At 35.5% G+C, this 27946-nt stretch overlaps 1 protein-coding gene across 1 annotated transcript in view; it reads right to left on the bottom strand.

Moving 5' to 3' along the window:
• Nucleotides 1-27946, bottom strand: part of STT3B (STT3 oligosaccharyltransferase complex catalytic subunit B) — a 74263-nt gene that overhangs the window by 34444 nt on the left and 11873 nt on the right. Inside the window, exon 2 of the mRNA XM_037525643.2 lies at nucleotides 2981-3089. Coding sequence (XP_037381540.1) covers nucleotides 2981-3089 — 109 coding nt within the window. The remainder of the gene's footprint in view (nucleotides 1-2980; nucleotides 3090-27946) is intronic.

Below are 27946 nucleotides of genomic sequence, written 5' to 3'. Positions count from 1 at the left end.
ATCGTACTCCTCAGCCTGTCCCTTAAAAAAAAAAAAAAAAAAAAAAAAAAAAAAAAAATTCAAAATAGGACATTATTTTGAGCTATCCATCAGTGCTTAAGATGTGTATTACAGGGCCTCCCCGGTGGCGCAGCGGTTGAACGCTGGGTTGCGAAGCTGCCCGCATCCTCTGCGGCGCCGGTTCGATCCCCGGCTGCTCCCCGGCCACTGGAGGAGGGTCCCACATGGCGCGCAGACCTCTCCTGCCGCCCGCTGCTCCCCTCAGCAGTGTACTTCGGTCCTTCTGCCTGCTCTGCTCCCCGCTCTGGCTCTGGTGAATTCTCTCACCCTCCCGCGCTTCTGACTGTACCCAGTGCATGTATAAGCAAAACAAACAAACAAACAAATAAATAAATAAAAAAAAAAACATGCCTCTATTAAAAAAAAAAAAAAAAAAAAAGATGTGTATTACATTAGAATAAGTAGGTAAAATGCTAAGATTCTTTTCTTCATTACTAAAACTACAAAGAATTTTTAAGCTTACTTTTCTAGTTATACAATTTAAAATTGCAAACTCCCCATAGTATTTAACCTATTCCCTTGTTTTTCCCCCAAAGCCTTTATCATCATTTCACATTCTATTTTTTCCCACATATTATTTATTTTACTTATTTACTGTCTATCAACTAAGCATCTTCACAAGACTATAAGCTTCGGAAGGGCAGGAAAAATTTACCCACCATCCAGAATAACAGGCATAAAGTGGATGCTCAATGCTTATGGAATGAATGGAAAGGGAATGGGCTAAGAAAGGGAAATAACGTGGCAATCATCACCATTCAAATATTAAAATTTTGTTGCATTCCACATATGATGCAAAGGTGCCAATGTATGATTTTGTCAACCTAATTCAAAGAACATGAAAATAAAATTTGAAAATACTGTCAATGATAAACTCAATGTATCTGTGATAATAGAGCAAACTGAGCTGATACATAAAATATAGCTGAAATACAAAGTATTAGATGAAAGGATCAAAAAACCTTAACTCAAACAAAAACAAATCACCCATGAATAACAAGAAAAGCATATACAAACTCTTCAGCTGTCAAAAATAAAGAGAAAATTCAAAGTTAGCTACCGACATTATAAGAGCTCACAAGAGGGAGAGAGAAAAGTTACCCCAACACTGATAAACCTCTCAGGGACTGGATAGAGAGTTATTAACCAACATAGGGATCAGAAATAAGGCCTAACTTTAAGATAAAGCCAGGGCCTATTTATACCTAGATTAGACAAATTCTACCCATTCATCAAGGGAAACTATGGGGAGTATCTGCTCGACTTCCAAAGCTTTGGATAGAAACCAAGTCCAGGGCCTCCCTGGTGGCGTAAGGGGTTGAATCACAGCACTATGAAGCTATCTGCCAAGGAGCTAACCCACATGGCACAGCAGACCTCTCCTGCCTTACCTACTGCTTCCCTCGGCAGTGAATTTCGGTCAATCTACCTGTTCTGTTCCCCACTCCGTCTCTGGTGAATCCTCTCACCACCACCACCACCACCGATAGCACCTCTGGCCTGTACCCATTTCTTATATGCATAAACAAATCTTTAAAAAGAAAAAAACAAAGTCCAAAAACAAAAAAATTCACATGTGTGAGTATGGGTCCCACATTTTAAACAACTTTAGGTATAAAAAAACCTTAAGCTGAAAAATAAACTCTAAAAATTGTCTGAAGACCAGGGAAACTCTGGCAAAGTTGAGAAAAGATTATTATGAGGATTGAACCAAATCCTAGGATATCCTCCACTGAGGATAAATTCAAGATAAAAAAACTTATAAACACATCAGGAAACAATCTATAGTCAAATATTAATACAATAAAGATTAGTACCACAAGAAATGCAGATAATAGCCATATTTCACATTTCTACCATTCAATACATTTCTAATTTGCATTGGAGATCATCAAAATGAGGGAAAACATTTTCCATCCAAACACAAGACGGAACATTTATAAAATTTGCCTATGTACTAGGCTATATATATCAAATCTCAATAAATTTCATAAAACTAAAATAACAAAATTTGTTCTGTAGCCTCAATATATTTGGGGGAAAAAGGAGAAAAAATAAGTAGGAATTCTCTTATGTTTAAGAATATAATATAAATAATCCGTAAGTCAGGGGAATTTATAATAGAAATTAAAATATCTTTTTATTAAATGATAATGAAAGTACTACCTAATAAAACTTATGGGATACTAAAAGTGATACTTGAGAAATTTATAGCCTTGCAGTACCTTAATAATAAAAGGGGTGAAAATTATTGAGCAAACTGTATCAGTAAGTCAGAAAAAAACAACTAAGTAAACTCAAGAAAAAGTGGGAGGATGAAAATAAATTGAAATTAATACTTAGAAGATAAACAATACAGATTATCAACCAAGTAAATGTTTCTTTGGGTTAAGAATAAAATGATAAACCTCTGAGAAAACTGATTGAAAAAAATACTAATAACATGTTTCTCCCATAATCCTAAAAATATTTTCCCTTATGTCATTCTGATATAATTTTCTATCAACTATAGTCATACTTAATTAAGAGTATTTAAGTCATATTTGGGAACCTGGAAAATTAGAATTGTCTGCTTTGTCTAAGTTTTGATTTCTTTCCAAAATTTTTTTCAATCAAGTTGCTGTAAAACAAAACAAAATACATAAATAACCTGAACTTACAATACAGTGTGATGAGAGATCCCCACCCAGCCTTTATCACTTGTCAGAAGTAGGGACTAATATGAGATAACCCCAAAACAGGTTGGGGGTTAAGGGAAAGTATAAAGAAAAGATACTTAGTAAATTAAATACTGGATAGTCGGTTACAGAAAAATGTATCTGTTAACTATACAAAATGTTCAGGAATCCCCATCACCTTACCAATTAATAATTAACTATAAAATGTTATTATTAACATAAATAACTGCTGATATACTTACAGTACCACCTACTATTCTTCCTAGTGGATACCATGCTCTTTCATCAAACCAATTTAAAAATTCATAGAACCCATGAGATGCAAGATGATGTGTTGATCTATAGTTAAACCTAGAAGAGGAAAAAAGGAAATGTTATAAAACTTTGCATCTAGAAAAATATAACTTTATTTTAAATATAACTGTCTTCATATTTAACTCTACAGATTTTCTATAGCAATTTCCTCAAACTTGAATAACAAGTTACTTTCCAAAGAGTAGAAATATACCTCTGACAACTGAAAACAAAGTCCCTCCCAACAAAAAACCAAGCCTACAAAACCATCAATAGCAATGCTCAAATTATCAAATGCCAATTGTTCGAGGTCTAGATGGCAAAATGCTAAGCATCGGATTAAAAAGAGGGAGGGTATACAGAATTCACTAAATGATCAAACATGTCAATGACTATCAAAAATGAAGAATCAGGGGCCTCCACCCTGGTGGCGCAGTGGTTGAGTGCTGGGCTGTGAAGCTGCCTGCAGCCTCTGCAGCGCCGGTTCAATCTCCAGCCACTGGTGAGGGTCCCACATGGCATGCAGACCTCTCCTGCTGCGCCCGCTGCTCCCCTCAGCAGTGAATTTCATCGCTCTGCCTGTTCTGTTCCCCGCTCTGACTCTGGTGAATTCTCTCACCCTCCTGCACTTCTGACTGTACCCAGTGCTTGTATAAATAAATAAATAAGTAAATAAATCTTTTTTTTTTAAAAAAAAAAGAATCATTGGTAGAAGATAGCATCAAAATGGAAGAAGTGTAGTGCTTAATCACCTCCAATCCTATAACCCTAAATATTACAGGAATGAAGAATAAATTACAATGGCATTAAAACCATAAGAGAATAATCCATAATGAAGCTGTAAAACAAGAAAATGACCTCAAGGAAAGAGAAATTAAATCAATGAAGTCAAATGAGAAGAAACTAAATTAAACAACAGCCCAACAAGCTAACAGAAGTAAAATATAAACTGTTGAGAGTGGAGAGGAACAAACAGGCAATTTCAAGGATATTTTCCAAGTTTAATATAAAGCAGCTATGAGAGTCAGAAAAGAATCCCTGCAGCAATCGTCAGGGTTATTACAATAAAGAGCAGCCTGGTCCTTACTGTCCCTATCACTGACAAGTAAGGAATTGGGCATGGGAGGTAAGCAACTGAATCAGAAAGCAGAACAATGCTGGACAAAGAGAAGATGCATAGGAAATCCTCATATCCAAAGTTCAATAGAGAAACAAAAGTCACAATCAAGAACCAAATGGAATTACTGGCATTAATGAAAGAAACAATTCATCCTTCAAACCAATTTCTAAGGGATGTGTGCTTTTCTTTCTAGCATTTGCCACAGATGCAATTTCACATTAGTTTACTCAATAACTGCGCCTCACTAGAAAAATACACCCATAAAAACAACACTGTATTCCCAATACATAGCAGGTGGCACATAATGGCCATTAAATATTTATTAAATAACTGAGTCCATAAGTTTTAAAATAGAGAAAAGATACCTACCTAATTCCAATTTTAAATGGTATCCCCAAAGTTAAAGACCAAGACCAATTTAACTCTACTTCCTGATATCCATGTCTGAAGACAGAATTAGTTTAAAACAAATAAGCAAGCCTATTATGATGCTACAGAAGACTTATATCTAAACACTAATCATAAATGAAAGTATAAAGTAGAATGAAAGTCCAATTTTATCCGAGATTAGGCCACTCCTGTATACAAAGCTCCCACAACTCTGATTCTTACATACCTATTTGCTTAGATTTTTATTAACTACGTTGTGCTTGAATTGACATTTGCTTTTCTATCCAATTTTCTCACCCAGTTTGCAATCAACCACTATGAAGGTCTTCTGAAACCCCTAATGACATCTCTTCTCTTATCTCTTGGAACCTAAATAATAGGACCATAGAGGCAGTAGACTCCTATTTCATTTGGTACTTTTTAATGTCACTATTTTCTTTTTGGAACCAGAATACAGACCCCCTACTCACCCGATATTACACACCACAATGAATCAGTCCTCCATGACATCTAAGTTAACTATATGCTTACAGGAACAAAAAGGGGACACCCTGGACAAAAGTTTACACTGCTTGCGAACCTAATAAACATTTAGGAATATCAAACTTAATTTCTGCCAACTGTGTGTTGACATTTCCTCACAGTTTAGGATAATCATGGTTCATTTTACAGGCCACTAAAATTTCCTCTTGGGTCAAGTTTGTGAAGTCCTTGGCAAATTTTTTTCTAGTTGCTCTGAATAAGTTCTTTATATGTTCTGGATACTATTCTTGCCAGTTGTATGTTCTCATTCTGTGTGGCATGTCTTTCCACTCATAGCAGTATTTTTTTTAGATAGAAATTCTTCACATAAATCTGTTTTACCAACTTTTTGCTACAAGATTGATTTTTTTTTTCTGATTAAACAAATCTTTCACTACCCCTTGATCATAAGAATATTGTTTTAGGGCCTCTCTGATGGCACAGGGGTTAAAGTCTCAGCACTACCAACCTATCGCCAGCGACTGCAGCATGAGTTCCATCCCCGGCCAGGGAGATGACCCACATGGTGCAGCAGACTTCTGTCTTGACCACTGCTCCTCTCAGCAGTGTATTTCAGTCAGTCTGTCTGTTATGCTTCCCACTCTGTCTTTGGTGAATCCTATTATCCCCCCACTTCCGGCCTACACCCCAGCTCTTGTACACATAAATAAATAAAATATTAAAAAAACCCAATGTTTTATTTTCTTAAAGACAATTAACAGTTTAAACTTAGGTCTTTAATATACCTGAAATTATTTTGTATGGTGAGAAAGAGGAATTCAATTTTGTCTTTATTTCCTCCTTTTAATTGTTACCCCCATCATTTATTGGGCCAATCATTTTTTCCCCATTGCTCTACAGTTCCATCTATATCATATATTAAGGGTTCATTAATGTGCAATCTGTTTCTAAATTACATTCTATTCTAGTGTTATTTATGTCTATCCTTGTATCAGCTTTAAATTAAATCTTAATATATGGCAGAACATTTTAAAATGCACTGTTTACTTTGTCCCTTTGCATTTTCATACAAATTTAAAAATAAGCCAGCAAATTCCACCAAAAAAAAATCATGGGGTTTTGATTAAAAATTTATTTACTACACACAAATTTGGGGAGAATTAACACTTTATAATACCAACTCACCCAAGCCATAAATATCATTTATCTCCTTCATTTAGATTATTCTTTAGTGTCTCTCCAGAAAACACACAATTTCACCTTATGATATGAGGTCTTACACATCTTTGGTTCGATTTATTCCCATCTTTAATGGTACCATTTATTATTTTTTAATTCTGTTTGACATGTTGACAGTAATCTAGTGATATTTTTATATTAATTTTGTAACAAAAAACTTTGCAAATGCTTACCTATTCTAACAATTTATCACAAAATCCTTTAAATTGAAATTCAGAAGCATCCCTGTGACTATGTTTAAAAAAAAAAAAGATGTCTCAAAAACTACTTGAAAAGTTTGTTTTACCCAACCCCTCCTCCCATCATGGACAAGTTTAACACATAATGTTAAAGAACTACTTTTTATAACATGAAAATAGTGTCTGCTACCATTTGTGGGGTCAATGTATAAAACTGAAGGGGAAAGGGATAGAAACGGACTTTTTTGAGGGGGGATCTAAAAAGGCCTGTCCACCTTTATAACATACATGCTATATATGGATCAAAAACTTACATGGTAGAAAGCAAAGTCTCAGTTCTCAAGAAAAGAATGCCAAGACAAATAGACATGTTAGTAGATTAATTCTGTTGTCTCCAGAGTATGTTTCTTAAAAGATGGTGAAATAATGGAGAACTTTCATTAGTATCACCATAATCTCAGATTTTGATTTGTATTTTGATTTGAACAAATTACTTATGGGATTTCAAGTTTAACAATTAGTTCTAGATTTCATTATGTAGTTTCCTGTGTCTTTACCTCAGAGATTTTTTTTATGACAAACCCACAGCCATTATCAGTCTCATTGGTGAAAAGCTGAAAGCCTTATGATCTGGAACAAGACAAGGATGTCCACTCTCACCACTGCTTTTCATATAATACTGGAAGTCCTAGCCAGAGCAATAAGACAAGAGAAAGACATACAAGTAATCCACATAGGGAAATAAGTGAAACCATCATTTGCAGACAATATAATACACATAGAGAACCCTAAAAACTCCACAGAAAAACTAATGAAAATAACCAGTTTAGTAAAGAAGCAGGATACAAAATCAACACACAAAATCAGTAGCCTTTCTATATGCAATCAATCAATCTGAATGAAGAAAAAGAAAACCATCCCTTTTATAATTGAAACAAAAAAAAAATCAAATACCTGGGAATAAACCTAACAAAAGAGGTGAAGGACTTATACAAAGAAAATTATAAAACAGTTGAAAAGGAATAGAAACAAACTGATCCAACCACTATGGAAAGCGATGTGGAGATTCCTCAAACGACTAAAAATGGAGCTTCCGTATGACCCAGCAATTCCACCCTGAGAAATCTACCCAAAGAACACAAAAACATTAATTCAAAAGGACACCTGCACCCCTATGTTTACTGTATCACTATTTACAATAGGTAAGATGGAAACAACCCAAATGCCCAAAGAAAGAAGACTGGATCAAGAAGATGTAGTACATACACACAATGGAAAATTACTCAGCAATCAAAAAAGATAAACTCATGCCATTCACAACAACATGGATGGAGCTGGAAGGGATTATGCTCAGTGAAATAAGCCAGAAAGAAAAAGAAATATATCAGATGGTTTCACTTATAGGAGGAAATGTAGGGGTATCAAATAAGGGATCAGAAAAAATAAGTATAGTAAATTAGAAAAAAATTGTAATAAATTAAAAACCAAGCAACTATACATCAAGAGACACTGCAGGGAAGGGAAAGGGATCAAAACAGGAGAGAAGAGCACAGGTGACTACGGTGATGGGGCACAGGTGAACTGTTGGTGGGAATTATAAGGGGACTACAACTGAGGCGAATGACGTGAAATATATATAAAATTAAAAAAAAAGGTATAGTTGAGAATCTGAAAATTGATTCTTTTACAAATTTACACATGCCCAAGTCCTTTAGAAGAGAAATCTTTAAGTACCAATACATAGATTTTGTTACTGTGCTCCAAATACTGATGTCAAGGCTTGGTCTTCATTGTTCCCTTTTCACTTTTACTACTTTTTCCTTTGTTATTTCTTGAACTCTGACTACTGCAAATGAGTCCCAAGTACACAATTCATTATTTACTCTGCCCTGTAATTATCACTGCTGCTCTCTCAAAATGTTACAATAAATACTACTGGTATTTATTATTATTTTTTAAAGATTTATTTATTTATTTATTTATACAAGCACTGGGTGCGAGAAGGTGAGAGAATTCACCAGAGCCAGAGTGGGGAGCAGAGCAGGCAGAAGGACCGAAGTACACTGCTGAGGGGAGCAGTGGGTGGCAGGAAAGGTCTGCGAGCCATGTGGGACCCTCCTCTGGTGGCCGGGGAGCAGCCGGGGATCTGCGGGCAGCTTTGCAACCCAGCGCTCAACTGCTGCGCCACCAGGGAGGCCCACTATTGGTATTTATTATTACAGGTATCTGCGAATCATCTTAGGAATCTCTTACTCCCTTAAAGCTAACTCTTAAACTCCTCTACTAAAAGCCTCTTAAATATTATCCAGGCTATCTCACTTGTCTCCTTACTGACTTCCGAGCTTCCTGTTTTCCCTTCCTACCTCCATTCTCCATACAACAGAAAACTTTTTAGTAATTCTGCAAAATCTACAGGCTAACCTAATGTTTTCAGACTCCATTCTCTTTACCTACACTGAAATGACCCCTTCTCTACTTTCTCACCTTATATTCCTAAATTCCTGGTTCTTCCCTAATACATAACTGTTCACACTTCCAAAGCGTTGGAATAACTATTCTTGTTGCCTGAAGAACAAATCTTCCTGTAGCCTCCTACACCTACCTTTTAAGACCTAACTCCTTTCTAAGCCTTAACTAGTCTTGTTCATGTAAGAGTTGGCACTCCCTCCTATATACCTCTTCTGAATCTTGCACTTTACCTCTCTTAACCTAATATACTAAATAACATTAATTTACCTAACAGGTTCCACCATAACTGAATAACAGAAACAACAAATAATGAACATTTAATGAGTGCCTTTTATGAATTATACATAAGTACATTTAGTTCATTTTTTTAAAATTGAGGTAACACTGGTTTACTACATTCTGTGCATGTTTTAGGGTGCAGAGCCATACCTTTTCAAATGTTTCTGCACTATGTCTAGCACCCCAAATCCCCCAGAGCCCACTGCCCTGACCACTTCCTCCCTGAAGCCTCAGCTATAGAGTCAAACACAAGGGTTTGTTTCAGTTTTTTCTGTTCCTTTGCTGTGCTTCTTTTATCCCCACTCCATGAGTGAAATCATTAGGTGCTTATCTATCTCCTTCTGACTTATTTTGTTTAGCATGTTCCCTCAGGTCCCATCCATGTCATCCCAAAAGGCAAGATTTCACCAATTTCTTTTAAGGCTGAGTAGTAGTCTATTGCATGTGTGCAAGCATGCACACATGCCCCCCCCCCACACACCATTTTAATCCACTCATCTGTCATTGGACACAGGTTATTTCCATAGCATGACTTTGTTAATAGTGTTGCAATGAACACAGGAGTGCATATATCCTTCTAATTAGTTTTTGTACTATTCAGGCAGCAATACCTAGAAGTGCAGTTGTTGGTTCACAACAGATCTTTTTAGTATTTCTGAAAATACTAGAGAAACCAGTCAACAGTACTAGCTACAGTGTATAAGGGTTCTTTTTCAACACACCCTCACCAACACTTGCTTTTTCCCCCTATATGGGTCATTCTCACAGGTGGGAAGCAGCTATCTCATCGTGGGTTTTTTTTTTAAAGATTTATTTATTTATACAAGCACTGGGTACAGTCAGAAACACGGGAGGGTGAGAGAATTCACCAGAGACAGAGCGGGGAGCAGAGCAGGCAGAAGGACCGAAGTACACTGCTGAGGGGAGCAGCGGGCGGCAGGAGAGGTCTGCGCGCCATGTGGGACCCTCCTCCGGTGGCTGGGGAGCAGCCGGGGATGGAGCCGGCGCTGCAGAGGCTTCGGGCAGCTTTGTAACCCAGCGCTCAACCACTGCGCCACGGGGGAGGCCCTCACTGTGGTTTTTTATTTGCATTTTCCTGATGGCTAAGTGATGATGAGCACATTTTCATGTGCCTGTTGGTCATCTGTATGTCTTCTCTAGAGAAGTGTCTATTTAGATCTTCTGCCCATTTTCTGATTGGGTCATTTTTCTTTTTATTATGTTGAACAAGTTCTGTATAGATTGTGGATATTGGTCCCTTGTTGAATATATAATGAGCAAATAATTTCTCCCCTTCAGCCGGGTGCTTTTCATCTTAATGATAGTTTCTTTTGCTGTGCAAAAGTTTTTTAGTTTGATATAGTTCCATTTGTTTATTTTTGCTTTCAAATCCCCTTTGCCATTTTAGTCAAGTTCCCAAAGACATCACTGAAGGCAATGTTGTGGAGGGTTTTGCCTATGCTTTCTTTTATGTACTTTATGATGATTTCAGGTCTTAATTCAAGTCTTTGGTCCATTTTTAATTAATGTGTGTATGCTGTGAAACAGAGCTCTATCCATTCTTTAGCATGTGCCTGCCCAATTTTCCAACACCATTTGTGGAAGAGATTTTCCTTTCTCCACTGTATGCTCTTGGCTCCTCTGGTATTAGTTCATTGAATCTTCATGATAATGTACTGAGACAGGTATTACTGTTCCCAATTTATAGATGAAAAAAATATACTCAACTAGTTGAGTTCAGTTACTCAACTAACAAAAGCAAAGTCAGCAGTCCAACTCACATGATTTGTTTTCTAGGCAAATATCAATGAATCAATTACCCGTAGAGCCAAGCACAGTGCCTGGCATATAATAAGTTCAATAAATGCTAAAGCACCTCCGGACATCTTATGTATGATTCAATTTAAAAATATTTTCCCACAAATGCCCCCTGAGTAAAGTGATTTAGTGCTAGTGTGAGATTCTAAGTTGTACAAAATGTTTTAACTCACCCTCTCTAAGGTAAGTTATTCTTTTCTATGGAAATATAAGGTAATAAAAATTGTAATTGGTTCAATTAAGTTGTCACTCAGTGAACATTCCATATACTTTAATCAATGCCATTTGAGTGTCTCATGTTCTGGTCTCAAGGTCTTTTTTTTTTTTTTTTAAAGATTTATTTATTTACACAAGAACCAGGGTGCAGGCCAGATGCATGGGAGGGTGAGAGGATTCACCAGAGACAAAGCGGGGAATAGAACAGGTAGACTCATGAAATACACTGCTGAGGGAAGCAGCAGGTGAGACAGGAGAGGTCTGCTGTGCCATGTGGGATTCTTGCGGGCCAGCAGGGATCGAACCCGCGCTGCAGAGGCTGCGGACAGCTTCACAGTGCGGCGCTCAACCACCTGCACCACCAGGGAGGCCAAGTTTTTTTTAAAATCAATCCTCCATATCACTCACTGTGATTCAGTATTGTACATAGACATGAAAAATATCTGCTGAAGCTAATGTTCTAATTTAAATTAGCCTAAATAAGGGTTTAACTCCCACAATTACCAATCTCCGCACTTATTCTAGCCCCATTCTAACACATACCACCTTCCTCACTATATATTGGCCATATGGAGCCTTATTTTTGTTCCTATTGGGAGGAATGCTTTCTATTCAGATGTCCATACTACATGATCTAACTCCCTGTCATTCTGGTTTTAGCTCAAATATCACCTCAAAAAAGGCTCTTTCACTTCCATTTTCTATAGCGGTAGCCTCATTATCACATTCCCAATACTAATTAGCATGTTATTTTTTTCCCTATAACACTAAAATTATCTTCACCTTTTTGTTTATTTACATGTTGGCTTGCCATTCAGGAAAATTTGGTATTGTGGGTAGCACAGTAATCACACAATAAATATTTGTTAAAGACTTAAATGTTCAAGATACTATTAGTACTAAAAGCATTTGCTCTACCATAGCCCAGACATGCACTCCAAGCCAATAAAAAGAAAAATCAAAGCTTTTAAAAATTCTAAGATCTATGTCTTAATCACCTTTTTGTTCCACAAAAGTACCTAAGACAAAGGAAACAGGAAGATGAAGTATGAAAATTCAAGATTAGGCAAAACACACATGTAGGCCACAAGATGTGTGAATTTAAACTGATTTCATTTCTTGGCGTTCAAAGGCAAACTGGAGGTATAGCAAAATTCTCAACAGAAAGGATAAAAAAGTCACTTCCTCAACCAAATTGTTTTTGATTTAAAGTATATCAGCATGACAGTTCTTACAAACTAAAGAAGTGTACAGATATAAAAATGCAGTGACTCTAAAGAGTTTTCTTAAAATATAAAGTTCATTTTAATTACTAATTTTTTTTTTTTGTGCAAGCATTTGATCTTTTAAAAGACTTTTATAGATAGGTATCACCTCAAGGTAAGAGAAACAAGATTAGAAATAGGAGAGGAGAGTCAGGGTAGAATAAGTTAACAGGTAATAAGCCATATATATATATATATATATATATATATATATATATATATAGTCAGTTTCAGACTTTGATATTCCTAAACATCTTCACGAGAAGTATGCCCCCCAATCTGATTTAGTATTTTAATTGAGAACAAGCATTTCTGGGCTTTTTGATTAATTTATTTATTTATAGAAGCACTGGGTATGGCCAGAAGCGCGGAAGGATGAGAGAATTCACCAGAGTCAGAGGGGAGAGCAGAACAGGCAGATTGACGAAGTACACTGCTGAGGGGAGCAGCGGGCGGCAGGAGAGGTCTGCGGGCCATGTGGGACCCTCACCGGGTGCTGGGGATCAAACACGCGCAGAGGCTGCAGGCAGCTTCGCAGCCCAGCGCTCAACTGCTGCACCACCAGGGAGGCCCAAGAACAAGCATTTCTTATGAGAGATTTTAGAACAAAAAGCAAGTACACTGAAGCGAGTACTTCTTTAGCATTCTCTTAACCCTGTATCTGGGATGATTTGTAACACAGAAGCAGAGGCCACTCAGTGGAACCTAGTGATGATGACTTAGTTCTACAACGAAAAGGCTTGGAAAGAAAGTCAAAACAATGAGGAAGTGAAGAGAACCAAAAGATATAAAATACTCTTACTGAGTTACATACAGATAAGTACTCAACATGTGTACTCTTGTTGACCTTAGAATTGGTTGTTTTTAATAAGGTGGCAAAAACATCAGCTGGCAATGAAGCAAACACATAGAAAAAAGAGGCTCGGTGAGGGTCTTCTGGGCAAGGGTCTCTGAGGATCTGATGGAATACAGAAGAATCTCTTACCAGAAGAATATGCATAAAAACTTGGCAGAATTTTAAATCTATTTCCAGAAGACCACAACATGTACGTCACAACAGAAAGGCATTTCTTTCCAACACCCAAAAATCTGCTATGAGCTAGCTTTTTCAAAAGTACAGAAAACCTGTACCCGTGATCTACTGAGGCAATTTTGGAAAATTGAGACAATACTTATTTTTCAATAATGGCTGACCTAGCCATTAAAGCATCAAAAATGTAATGTTATTTTCATCGTGGGGAAAAACCAACAACAAACTAGTTAGACAAAATGATTGCACAACATGACAATCTGGTTCTTTTTTCAAATTACTATGGCACTAAAGGACTTTTTGTACGAAAAAAGTAAAACAATTAGGTCTCTTTGCTCTATCTCAAAAAAATCAAGGAGAGATGACAGGAAGAGATTCAACAGGAAATGGATTAATATTTAGCTTTCATTTTAAGAGGAATAAAATAAACTTCATGTTTACAAAAAAGGACCTAATTTTTAAATTTTGGTATGTAAATACAGCACTGTGCTAGCTTCAAACTGTGGTTGGCAAAGCTGCAACTGTAGTGAAATTTACTCTAACAACAGTTAAAGCAGATGTCTTTTGTGAATCCTAGAAAAGAAAAAGCTAGAAGCCACATAAAGAAAAACAATGACTATAAGATCCTCTAATAATGCAAACATTTTTCATGGAAGTACAATCTAGAATATCAACATATGAATCAAGTGTAGTCCACTTTTCACTCAGAGTTGTTAAGGCCTGTCATTATTTATTCGAACACAAAATTCTAACTAATACAGGCTAACTCTGGTCCTTGACCTCACGAAGCAGGCAAATTTTAACAATCTTGTAGGAGGGAAGGGAAATGTGGAATATTAAAGAGTACATGATTCTACTTCTTTTTCCCTTTTCCTGAAGTATAATTTACATGCATTTAAATATCTCAATTGTACATGTTTGAGAGTAACAATTATATACATACCATCAATTTTAACTATCACGCAAAACAATCACTACAGAAGGTCCTCATATGTACCTTTCTAGTCACTTCACCCCTCCCAAACACTTGAGTTCCTTCACCATGGAATCATTTTGCTTGTCCTTAGATTTCATATAAATGTTTACACAATATACCTTCTCTAAATGTCTCGGTTCTTTTGCTTAACATTATGGTTTTGAGATTTATTCTTGGAGAAGCAGTTTACTCCTTTTTTATTGCTAGGTAGTATTCAATGGAATACTGCAATTCATTCTCCTATTGAAGTGTATGTGGGTTATTACTAGTTGAGGTAATAATTTATATGTACATATCCTTGTTCTTAAATATGAATATTCTTGTACAAGTTTTTGAGATGTGTTTTCATTTCTTTGATTACATATTTAGCAATTCCATTCCTAGATTACAGAGTTCATATATATATATTTTAAAACATTAAACAATTCTCCATATTAGTATATTAGTAGTACCACTTACACTTCTACTAATGTATGAGTTCTACTTTCTCTATATCAAGCAGATCAAAGTTTTTTTTTTAAGGGTCTACCTGTACTATGCTAGGTGCCGAAGACAACAGTAAATAGGATAGACTGTTCTCACAAAGCTCTCATGACAGACTTCTACAACTGACATCTAACAAAAACCTGCATGAATTATTAAACAAAGAAAGAAAGAACAGACATGTTCCAGAAAGAAGTACACGTACAAGGGCTGAAAAATGCACATGGATGGTGTTCATAAAGTAGAAAAAGCTAGATCAAGTTTTGTCAAGGTAAAAATATGCTTTAAAAAATAAGAAAGCAACCTAAGAACCATACATTTTAAAAAGCTGACTAACTCCTGAAGAGATATTTATGCTTAATTAAGTCTCTATTATATGCTCCCATGGTATCATGTACCTTCACAGCAATCTTAAAATCGTTTCAAGTCTATCTTCCCAATTATAGACTAGAATTATGCTTATTTGGACTTACGCCATTGACATCCATAGCACCCAGCAAAAGGTAAAATGCAGAGATAGGAAGAATGAATTCAATAACTTAAAAAAAAAATACATTTATTTTCTTGTGGTTTCATGGGTCAAGAGTTAAGGCACAGCTTAAAACTTGTAAAGCATCAACCAGTGTTGGCGTTTGGTTTGGATCTTCAATTAGAGAATTCACTTCCACATTCACTTAGATTACTGGTAAAATTCACTTAGTTAACACTATCAGACTGAGAGCCAAGGTTCTTGCAAGTGTTGGCAGGAACCTCAAAAGGCTGCCTGCATTTCCACATCATGTGGACTTCTCCAAAATGGCCTTTTATTTCTTAACACCAGTAAGGACAGTCTGTTGTGTGAGTCCACTGGTAAGAATCCATATTAGTAGGACAAAGTCTTATATAATGTAACATAATTACGGCAACTACATGCCACCACTCTATAGACTCTGTGCATCACTCTGTTTTTCAAAGGCTATCGACAGGCTCTTTCAAAAATAAATCATTTTGTGAAAAGATTCACATAGTAAATTATAACTCTGGGAATCTGCTTGCAAAGTATAGTGCAAGATTTCACAAAATTGGCCAGGTTAGGGCCTCCCCGGTGGCGCAGCGGTTGAGCGCTGGGTTGCGAAGCTGCCCATGGCCTCTGCGATGCCGGTTCGATCCCCGGCTGCTCCCCGGCCACCGAAGGAGGGTCCCGCATGGCGCGCAGACCTCTCCTGCCGCCCGCTGCTCCCCTCAGCAGTGTACTTCGGTCCTTCTGCCTGCTCTGCTCCCCGCTCTGGCTCTGGTGAATTCTCTCACCCTCCCGCACTTCTGACTGTACCCAGTGCATGTATAAACAAAACCAACAAACAAACAAACAAATAAATAAACATGCCTCTATTAAAAAAAAAAAAAATTGGCCAGGTTAACACAGTAGTCACTCATAGTAAATGAAGTCAATTAGTGCCACCTTATTGGTGGCAGTTATTGATGTCAACAGTTATTCAACAGTCATTGATGCCAAATGTAAGCATGAGGGGAAAAAAAGGAAACAGAATTCCATAAAGAGAAAATAACATTAATAGTGAGAAGCAACATGTCAGAACAACCTGACCTCAAGGATTTGAAGTTTATTCCTTCTCTTCTCATTTATCCTGTCCCTAGGTATTCTCAGGTTACAATAACATATCTACAAAAGCCCCCCTTTATAGAAGACCTCATATATGCACAATTCACCATTAATGGGACTAGAGAACAACCAATGTAAAGGAAAAGAATAAAACAGCTTAAGATCACTAGTCAGAATTTCAATCTACCTTTCATTATTCCTGCCATCTAGTGGCAGAATCAAAAAACAAAACCATGCCAGACTGTACTTAGAATGAGAGAAAAAAAGCCAGTTTACTAAAACTACTAAAATATAAATCCAATCTTACCACATGATACATATCATATAAACACTGTCTAGAAAATCAAATTAAATACAGAGTCAACTGAACTATGGAAACTCATACATGAGTCTAGGATGATTATATTCACACATCAGTATTTAAGTAACAACTGCAAAACAATGAAATTTGAAAGAATTATTAATGATACACAATATGTAAGTTATTCTTTCTTAACTATTTTACCTTTTACTGAAGTTTGGAAAAACCCACAAATACACAGATTAATCACATCAACAAACCACCACAACTCATTTATTTATAAGCAGTAGCAACTGGTCTCGAAGCTACTCTAATAACTTCCCTACTTTTACAACTAATGGATGGATCATGGATCATTTAGATTCAAAATCTTCTGTAAGTAGAGAGCATGCTGTATGTTTCAGATGGACAAACTATCTGTTTCTCTACTTCCCAATACTCATGAGAAAAGGCTGAAACTATCCAGCAGATTCCTTAGAGCTTCTTTATACTTCCCCACTCAAAGCAAGATGCATGTGCAAATCCAAAAGATATTACAAGGCATAAGGAAACATTAATCAAAACTTCCTGCAGGCACCCATTTACTGAAACCAATCATTTTTTAGTCCTACTTTTAACATCTACCTTAATGGTCAAGTGCACTACTTGGGGGGGAAAAAAAAAAAAAAAAAAAACGAGATGGCACCAAAAATCCTATCAAAATACAAGTATTTTAATGTCATTCAAAAACATGAAAATTCTAAGATCGCATATAAAATAGCATATTTGATAAACTAAAACTAATGATACCTTTCTGCTCAGTTAAACCCAGTATGTGTGTAATCCATATTTAAGTCAAGCATATACTCATGTATCACAGAAACAAGCTCTCCAACAAACAAGATATAAACACTTACTTATAGTTATTAGCTATCTAATTTAGCAGAACATAGCATATACTACCAAAGTTTTTCAACTATCAAGCATTATGTAGAGTAACAATATTCCATGATTCATAATCTTCTGTGATGAAAGAACCAAAGGATAAGCTCAAAAGTGAAATGAACAACACTGCACAGGGAATACTCCCCGGAGGTGGAGGCAGAGGTGGAGGTGGGGTCCCCAAGCAACATCCAGGGATGAACTGAAATAAAGCAATCACTTAAAACAAGCAAATTTACAAACAGGTGTTCTCTGGACACCTTAAACTTTAAGACTAAAGGAAAGCATATTCATTAGCTATAGTGCAATGTTAAAATCTGACAAATTATGAAGTATTGAAGAGGGGAATGGCATGATAGTCAACAGTTACCAAATGGAGGGGTGGAGAATGGTAAGAGTAGATACTCATGTTTAGTTTTGAGAAATTATATATGTTCCTATTATGATGTGGATATATTTGATGTTCACAATGCAGCAATCCAAAGAATGAAGATGAAAAAGATTTCAATCCTGCAAGGCTATCAGTCCTACTTGCAACTCTATGACTTTGAGAATGTCACTTCATTAGGCCTCAGGCTCCTCATCTATCAAATAAAGCAACTAGATCAGTCTTTCCCAAACTGCATTCATCGCAGGGAACACTAACTTTAAAAAAAAAAAAAAAAAATCCTAAAGCTATTCCTAAATTAAACATGGTAAACAGCAGATTAAATAGCTTATTGAAGAATGTATGTCTTTAAGAATCCAACATGTACTATAAATCAACATAAGTGGATGGGGTAAATAGTGTTTTCCAAACTTTTAATTATCATGGGTTATTTTCTTTTGAATTACAGTTCCTGGGATGAGTTCTGCAGAATACACTTTGGCAAGCATTCTAATAATTTCTATGTTCTCTTCTAAAGTTCATTCTGTATTTCAGAGAAACTCAAAGTGATTCCATTTACCTCGTTTTAATCTCCTCTTCCTCACCCCATTTTCCAACAAAATACAAGCAAATATATTCAAGAAATCAAGCAAGAATACTGAATCAGTTTTCTCCTCCCTTCTGAAAGGGGGGATGTCAGGAAATACTGGGCTATATAAAAGGTCTTAGTATCCTTCACAAATCTTAAGTAATCATTAAATTTCTAGAAAAAAATAACATGCATTAAATCCTCAGATTAGCATGTTTCGGTGTATTTTTTTAAAACGTGCTTTTCCTGAGAATTACAAATGTCAAAAATGTATTGATTTTCAAATGGACTTAATTTCCCCCCCTCCTTTAAAAAAAAAAATGGTGTCATACTATGTTGAACCTGGTGGAATAAAGCATTACTCTTTTTGCCAAACTTCTTGACAGCTGCACTTTATCACAGTAACACTGAATCAACATTAAAGCAAATATGATATACTTTAGTTTATTTCTTGAGGAAAGGTAATAATTCTGATGTATGACACTGAAAGTAGAAGAATCTGGTACAGGAAAGAATAAAAAATGAGAGATTCAGTCATGGTATCGAGTGGTAGAAAATACTCCTGAGTCAGTGTCAAAGGGATGGAAAACAATCTGCATTCCACTACATGTCAAAGGATCCCTCCAATGAGAAGTAGCATTATCACTTTCATTTTTAAAGTGACATGAGTAAGTCATGCTGCCTGAAACACTGCTTTTACAATGGAGTGCTGTTCTGAGGAGTCTAATTACAATGATTCAAAACTATACCTTATACACAAAACAAATCTTCCTAACTTGAGGGTTGGGGAAAAGTCCTGCAAGTTTATTTCTGTGTATTTTTGTATTTGTTCAGGAATGAGAGGAAGCTGTTTTACTCTACTCAAAGTCTTGCACTGTATAATTCAGAATTGCTCTGTGGCATTTTCAGTTTTAAGGCAACTCAGCTGCCTGTGATAGTCACAGTCAAATATTTTTGATACAAATCTTTAAGAAAATATCTGAATTATAATTGCGAATCTCTCACTTTCATTATAATTTTATATTTGGGCAATCACATTTATGACAATTTTCAAGACAAAGTTTGGAGACAGAGTCAGTCAAGAAAATTTCAAGTATCAGCCAATTTCCTTCACCTGTTTCCTGAAAATTCCAGTATATGCTCAAGGTGGGAGAACTGATAGCAATACTAGTTCAGCTATCAAAAACACATGTTTGAAATGTACTGGCAGATCCTGACTGATTGAACTGCATAATTGAGAGGAAAAAAGCTTGAAGCTCAATGTACTTATTCTAGCTCTAGCACTCTGGTAGAAGTTATTTGTATCACCTCACACCTTAGTCTCCTCATCCCCAAAGTTGCACTTTATTTAAAATATTTATAATTAACCATAAATGATTTAAAATACTTGTAAGTTTTTCCGAACTTCAATCTTTTGAAGGGGGAGGGGTGTGCCAAGTGGATTGATGGCATCACACCATTTCATAACTGTACACATTTACACATGGTAGTCTTTACACACACACAAAAAATCACCCTTGAGGCCATAAAAACTAACACGTAGGATTGCTTATGGATCAATGAATCACAAACTGCAGTAAGATTTGCAATAAATACAACCCAGACTTAGTATTGCATCCCAAAATATTACAGCATATATACTACTGAGTCAGTAAGAAAAGGATATAACCAAAACATGAACAGGTTATTTCACACAAGAGATAAAAATAACCAGTCTCCAAATATGACCCTAAACAATTCTGTCCCTAACTATCCAAGCAACTTCTCCTTTTGACTACAAGGTAGACCTATGTCTATTTTTTTTTTTTACAAAAGATAGTGGTAGTGACTCTGATCATTCCAAGTCTAGCCCTTGATTGGTCTGACACTCCTCTCTTGGAATTCTCTTTTTGGGAATCCAGTGGCCATGCTCTGAGGCAGTCCAAGCAGCCATATACAGAAGCCAAAAGCCCCTAGCCTTCATTGTCTGCATCCTGTTGAGCCTCCAGATGACTAGCCACCCCAGCACTTCAGCTCATACCATGAAGCAGAAGAACCTCCCAATCAACCCACAGAACAGTTAAATAATAAAACGCTGTTTTTCCACTAAGTTTTGGGGTAGTAAATTATATTTTTAAAAATATCATGAAAAATTCCCACATACAACCTTAGCAAACATGCACAAATCAGCACCAGAAAATATAATGTTTATTGTTCCTGGTAGTATTAATCACAAAAAATCAGAAATCCAAATGCCCATCAATGAACAAATGTGTCACTGCAAGTCAAAGAGGATATTACTGTTTTTTAAAGCTCCAAACAAAGCAAAACTTAATATACCGTTTAAAGAAACACACCTAAGTTTTGTGGTATGTGTTTTTTTTTTAAAATATGGCAAAGATAACAAACAAAACTGAGGAGTTTCCTAGTAGTAAGAGGAAAACAAGGACAGGAAAGGAGGACTATGGAAGATATGCAATTGGTAAACTTCCAGTTTTAGAGCTGGTCATTTCTAGTTCTAGAGTTGGGTAGGAGTTTCCTAAGTGTTTATCATTAAGGTACATAATTACCCATGGATATTATGTTTTTAATATGTAAGATGCACTTTCAATGGTTTGATTTATAAAAATTTATATGAGTATATTATGTCATGACTTGTAACAAATTATATATCATACTTAAACACACTATAATGATTTTTATTTCAAAAGAAACCCTTTCATTTCAAGTGTTTTTTTAATTTCAGATACTCAATCATTTTTAAACAGGAGGAAAAATATCTCCCTTTCTGTAATGGAGTGACTTAACATATTTAAAAAATGTCTTTATTTTAAAAGATTTTAGTTGATCCTCAAGCACATTTTTCAACTTTGAAAAATGACTGGCCTTAACACAGTTTTAAGATTAGAAATATTTCATTTACTCAGGTCGTTTCATTATCCTGCTCCTTAAACTGTCATAAAGCTACTTAAGACATATGAAAAGATCTTTAGTTACAGTAAAAAAATTTTAGGATTGAAATCAAACTTCCATGAAACAACTTCATTAAATTTTTAAAATTAAGATTTAAAATTTTAATGTTTAAAATAAAATTTTAAGAATATGTGCAAGGATGCACTGTCAACATAGTCAATAAATCTCGCTATTAACAGATTCTTTTTGAGTACTCTGATGGATAAAGATTTTTTTTTAAGGGCCTCCCTGATGGCGCAAGGGGTTAAACACCGCACTATGAAGCAATCCACAGCCTCTGCAGCACAAGTTCAATTCCCGGCCGGCCAGGGAGCTACCCACATGGTGCAGCAGACCTCTCCTGTCTCTCCCGCTGCTCTCCTCAGCAGTGTGTTTCAGTCAGTCTGCCTGTTCTGTCCCCCATTTTCTCTCTCGTGGACCCTCTCTCTCTCCTACCACTGAATCTCTGGCCTGTACCCCAACTCTTGTATGCATAAATAAATCTTTAAAAAAAAAATTTTTTATAAGCACGTCAATTTTAAGGAAAAACACCCTGTGAAATCATTATGGTATATCAGTTTTATGACTCACAAAAATATTGCTATTATTACATGGAATTACAATGTAATTAAAGAGCTAGACTGTCCTGTTGTTCAAAGTTCAATCCATAACAAAAGATAAAGACGTTACATATTGGCTTATTTAACTCTTAAAATCTACAACAGTCAATGACCTCAGTAATTAGACATAGATAAAGATATTTCCATTGCAGAAAACACTTTAATGGAGATAAAGAACTTATTTCACCCCTAACAATTTTATTTAGTATCCTTTAATCTATTATGGTAAAGTTTAAATGAGATAGGTCAGAGCTGTTTCTAATTTGTTGCTTAATTTCTGTATTAACTACTTATAATAATAAAGTTAAAGCATGAGTCAAGAACCCAAACGGATCTTTAATCTACCCCCACCCAAGCTCATCTACATTAATTTAGTATTTTTTAACTAATGCCTAAGTATACAACGATCATTTTGCTTCTTCCTCCTCCGCACCAAAATATTTTTTTTCACAATGCCAGCTTATAAATTTTACTTCTATTGCTGAGAAGTCTTGAAATTTATTGCCTTCAAAAATCAGCAATAAAACAGTACTTATGTGGTTTTGGATATTAACTAGACTGTCTTTTCCTATTTAATGTTCCCTAGAGAGTTAAAATTTTGAGACATACTCTCTTTAAGTGTTATCTGTACGTTAGAGATACTCACGGAACTAAAATCTCCCTCACTTAATCTCCTTCCAAAGGTAACCAGACAGCTAGTCATCTTCCAACTGCTAATGGCAATCACTGATGCTAACATAAACTACTACTAAGTTTCACCATCTCCTTTCTTCATGGAGTCTTCTATGAAATTAAAATGACACTGGCTTATTACTACAAAGGGACAGAACTCAGGAACACTATGATGAGAATGAAACATGTGGCACGAGCAGGAAGTGGTCAGAGTTGCTGCGCCCTTTCTGTGCATACCATTCTTCAGAAGCGCCACTGTTCACCAATATGGAAGCGCTCCAAACTCCATTAAACTGGATTTTTATGAAGCCCCCATTATGTAGGTTTGGTAGATTAAATTATCAGCTGCTAGCCCTTCTACACCTCCAAAGTTCAGAGGGGAGGGTGGATGGAAAGTTTCAACCCTCTATTCATAAGCAATCAACCCTGTCTTAGGAAACTGAGGGGTTTTTCAAAAGTCACCTCATTAACATAACAGAAGACACTTTGATTTATCACTTTCTCCACTTAGGAAACTGCAGGGTTTGAGGAGCTCAGCCAGATATATGGACTAAGATCAATTTTAAATCAAAATATCACAACTAAACATACTATTTCACTGACATCACAGTTAAACCCAAGGTTTATCAAGGCATTATACAACAGTGTCTTCCTGGACTTATCACTGAAACATAAAAAGTAGTTATTATTTAAGGATAAAGGATCTGTACAATATCCCAGGAAGATTACGAAAGACATTAATCCTCTAATGAATCTTCTGTTTTTGTCTAATAACAGTAAGTTATTGTTAGTATTTTTATTACTCACTAGAGAGGGAAACAAGCACCATATCTCCTTATCTCACCAGACAGTATCTTACCAATGTAAGCAGAGAAAAATTTAAAGGCAATGTTAGATTTAAATTCTTCTTCAACTAACAATGAACTAACAACTATGCCTACAGTCTTTTACTTGATGATAAAAAAAAAAAAAAAATGATCTCTCCATGGCTTCCACAGTAATATGAAGCAGAAAATATCATCAAACTTTATCAAAATCATTCTAACTAACAAACGATGTTGTGTCAGAGAGCATGTTTATTGTTTCACTTAAGAAGTGCTTTCTAAGTAAAAGAAAAGCTTATAAGCTGGGATCATGCTTCCAATATCCTTAATCATTTGCTAACAACACCTAAAGCCAATCTCTCATATCCCAACAGATTTCAACTCTTTATAAAAAGACCCGTAAACTTCACCATTTTTAGTAACTTTACACTTTTGTAACTAATTAATATTTGGTATTCTTGACAGTCACATATCCTCCCCTTACTCCTTTCTTACAGTCTCAGACATTCAGCCTCTCTGGCCAGTTAGTACCAACTTAAAAAAAAAAAGTTGTCAAAGTTATAGGGATTCAAGGCTGACTCCAGATCATCAATTCAATCATATTTTTTTTTATCTCAAGTGAAAACAAGAATGCTATCCCTTTCTTACAAGTACTTCCCACTGTCAAAGAATAGGAAACCTCCTCAGGTGGGTAAGAAGTCTGGTTAAATTGTTCCTAACCTTGTTATCCAAATAATCTCAAAAACTCTTTGATCAATGAATATAAATCTTAGAAACAGTACTGAGCAAATAACCCCTCCCATATCCAAAAGTGCATTTATCTAAAATTTTAAAATAAGCAAAACTAATTGTGTTATATAGGAATGCACAATTATCCCATCTATGAAGAAAAGCAGGGATGCAATTTCTAATAAGGAGACCGGGGACTGAGAGGGCACACACCAGGATTCTGGTGTGGCGGCAAAGTTGTTTCTTGATTTGGATGATAAAAGAATCACATGAGTGCTTATTTTAAATCAGTCATTATACTGCACATTTTGTTTATATACTTTTTTCCAGAATGTTATACTTTACCTATTAAGAAACAAAATTTTAAAGACAAACTGAACACCTCACCAACTCTATAAACCTATGTAGAACACATTTTTTCTTTTGTTTATAAAAATGTTTAAGGTATTTTCAATGTATGAAAAAAACTATGAGAATGCAGCCTCCCACTAATTCTGTATTCCATTTTCCCCACGGATTACACAAAGATGGTATAATAATAAAACCTTATCAAAGGGTCCAAAGACTTCCAAAGTTAAAAAGTCTAGCGAAACACACCAAGATACATTTAATAAATCTGTTGAAAGGCAATGACAGTAACAAAAATACTAAAAACATAAAGAGAAAAAAGGACCACCTACAAGGGGACACCAATCACACTCCCAGTGAATTTTTAAGTAGAAGCATTAAAAGCTTGAAGGGGACTGGCAGGAGTCATTTCAAGTTCTTCAAGAAAGGTGTTTTCACCCTACAAAATCAACATTCAAGACAGAAGGAGCAAGGTACTTCAATGAAAAACAAAAACTAAAAAGAATTTACAACACCAATATGCACATGACAGAGGTCTTAAAGGGCTTATTATAAAGTAATAGAACAATGACCTAAATCATAGAACATGGAAGAGTAACAATAGGCTATGAGACCAGCCTATCAATATACTAACCTCTGCAGAATCTTTAAGCAAAAATCAAGAGAAATAATGCATAAGACGATGGAAATGAAACTGAAACAAAATATAGAAGACCTCAAACAAACAAGGCCTAAAAAAAAAAAAAATCAAAACAAAACAAACTCAAGAGCAAAATGGCAATGAGAAGTTATGTCTCAATAATCACCTTAAAATGTAAAGGGTCTGAATTAGACACTCAAAAGGTAGATTGGATTTCAAAACAAATTTCAACCTTCTGCTATTTATAAGAAACTCCTCTTACTAAGAATTCAAAGACTTAGAGGTTGAAAGACAGTCCTGAAAGCAATCGGCAACCTAATAAATAAGGAATATCTATAGTTATATCTGATAGACTTAATTTTAAAAGATAGTAAGAGACAGAGACATATTATTGAGGGTCTAATACAACAAGAAAAAATAACACTCAAAAATATATGCACTCAATTACAAATCCCTGATTTACCTAAGACAATTATAGAACTAAAAAGAGATACTGACAACCACACAATACTAGGGGACTTTACTCCACTTGAAATTATGGGCAGATCAACAACACAGAGAATAAAAAAGGAAGTAAGAGCCTTAGTGAGGAGCTAGACAAAATAGGTTAAACAAATGCCGACAAAACACTCCATTCCAAATGCTTGCATACACATTTTTTTTTTCAAGTGCACATGGGAGATTTTCAAGAATAGATCATGTTAGGACCCAAGTTAATTGTTAATAAAAACCACAAAAGTCAAAATTTACCTAGTACTCCCTTTGACCATAATGTCATAGTTAGAAATCAACTATTTAAAAAAAAGGAAAAAAAAATGTAGATGGAGACTACACAATATGCTGCTTAATAGAGAAAATTTAGACAAATCAAAAAATTCCTCAAGATGAACAAAAATGAGGATATTAAGCACCAGAACCTCTGGGATGTAGCAGTAAGCAGTCTCAAGGAAGAACATAACTTCAATACAGGCCCACAAGAGGCAAGAAAAATCCCAAATACACAACCTAGTTTATCACCTAAAACACTTAAAAGAGATCAATATCCAACGTTAGTAGAAAAAAGTAAATAGTAACAAGAGTGGAAATAAATGAAGAAGAGAGCAAAGAAACTATATACCACACAGAAATCTAAGAAGCTGAGTTGGTTCTTCAAGAATATAAATAAAATAGACAAGACTCTAGCTAGGCTAACAAGGACGAGAGAAAACAATCACATAATCACAAAGGGGAAATTATCACAGCACAGAAATACAAAGGATCATAAGAAGTTACTATGAACAATTATAAAACCAATAAATGCAATAAACTTGAAGTAATGGGCAAGTTCCTAGGTCAATTTAGTTTACAGAGACCAAACAAAGGAAACAGAGTTAAACAACGAATGGAAATTCAAAGAGTAATAAAAAAATCTTCCCCAAACAAAACCCCAGACCAGAAAGCTTTAGAATTTTATCAAACCTCTAAACAAAAGCTAATGCCTATCTTGGTCAAGTGGTTTTTAAAACAAGAGGGTATGCTCCCTAAGTAATTTACCATACTAAATTACCCTAATACTAAAACCAGATATAGGTAGCACAAGAAAACTATAAACCAATATCACTGCAAAAATTTTCAACAAAAAGGCAAATATAATTCAACAGTGTATCAAAAGGATTATAATTATAACCAGTTGGCATTTATCCCAGAGACAAGGATGGTTTAATACACATAAATCAATTGATGTAGTATGCCATACCAACAAAAGATAAAAAACATGATAATATCAATACATGCAGAGAGAGCACTGAATAAGATTCTGTAACCATTTATGTTAAAACTCAAAATAATATGGGAACAGAAGGAACCTACCTCAATATAATAAAGGACATATATCAAAAATCAATATCCAATATAATACTTAATGATGAAAGGCTGAAAACTGTCCCCTTTAAAATCAGAAGTAAAACATCATCACTGTCACCACTTCTGTTTAATTTAGTATTAAGAGATTTTGGCCAGAGCTATGAGACATAAACAGGAAATAAAGGGAATCCAAATCAGAAAAGAAGTGAAACTTTGCTATTCACAAATGCTATGACACGATATACAGAAAATCCTAATGAATGAATCAAAAACTTACTAGAGACAACAGGTGAATACAGCAAATTTGCAGGTTACAAAATCAACATACAAAACCCCCTACCTTTTTAAATACAAACAGTGAAGCAGCAAAAGAAATCAAGAAAATAACCCCATTTATAACTGCTTCAAAAATTACCCTGGAAATAACCTAACTAAGGTGGTAAAGGACCTACACAGGGAGAACTGTAAGATATTAAAACACTCAGATAATAACATGAGGAACTGGAAGGATATCCCAAGCTAATGGGTAGGGAGAATTCATATATTCAAAATGCCTACCCTGCCTAAAATGAAACGCAAATTTATT

The sequence above is a fragment of the Talpa occidentalis genome, unplaced genomic scaffold (genome assembly GCF_014898055.3).
Source record: "Talpa occidentalis isolate TD23 unplaced genomic scaffold, MPIMG_talOcc4v2.1 talOcc4.10, whole genome shotgun sequence".
Taxonomy (NCBI): Eukaryota; Metazoa; Chordata; class Mammalia; order Eulipotyphla; family Talpidae; genus Talpa; species Talpa occidentalis.
The sequence above is the reverse complement of the archived record's forward strand: the minus strand, read 5'-3'. Positions and strand labels throughout refer to the sequence as shown.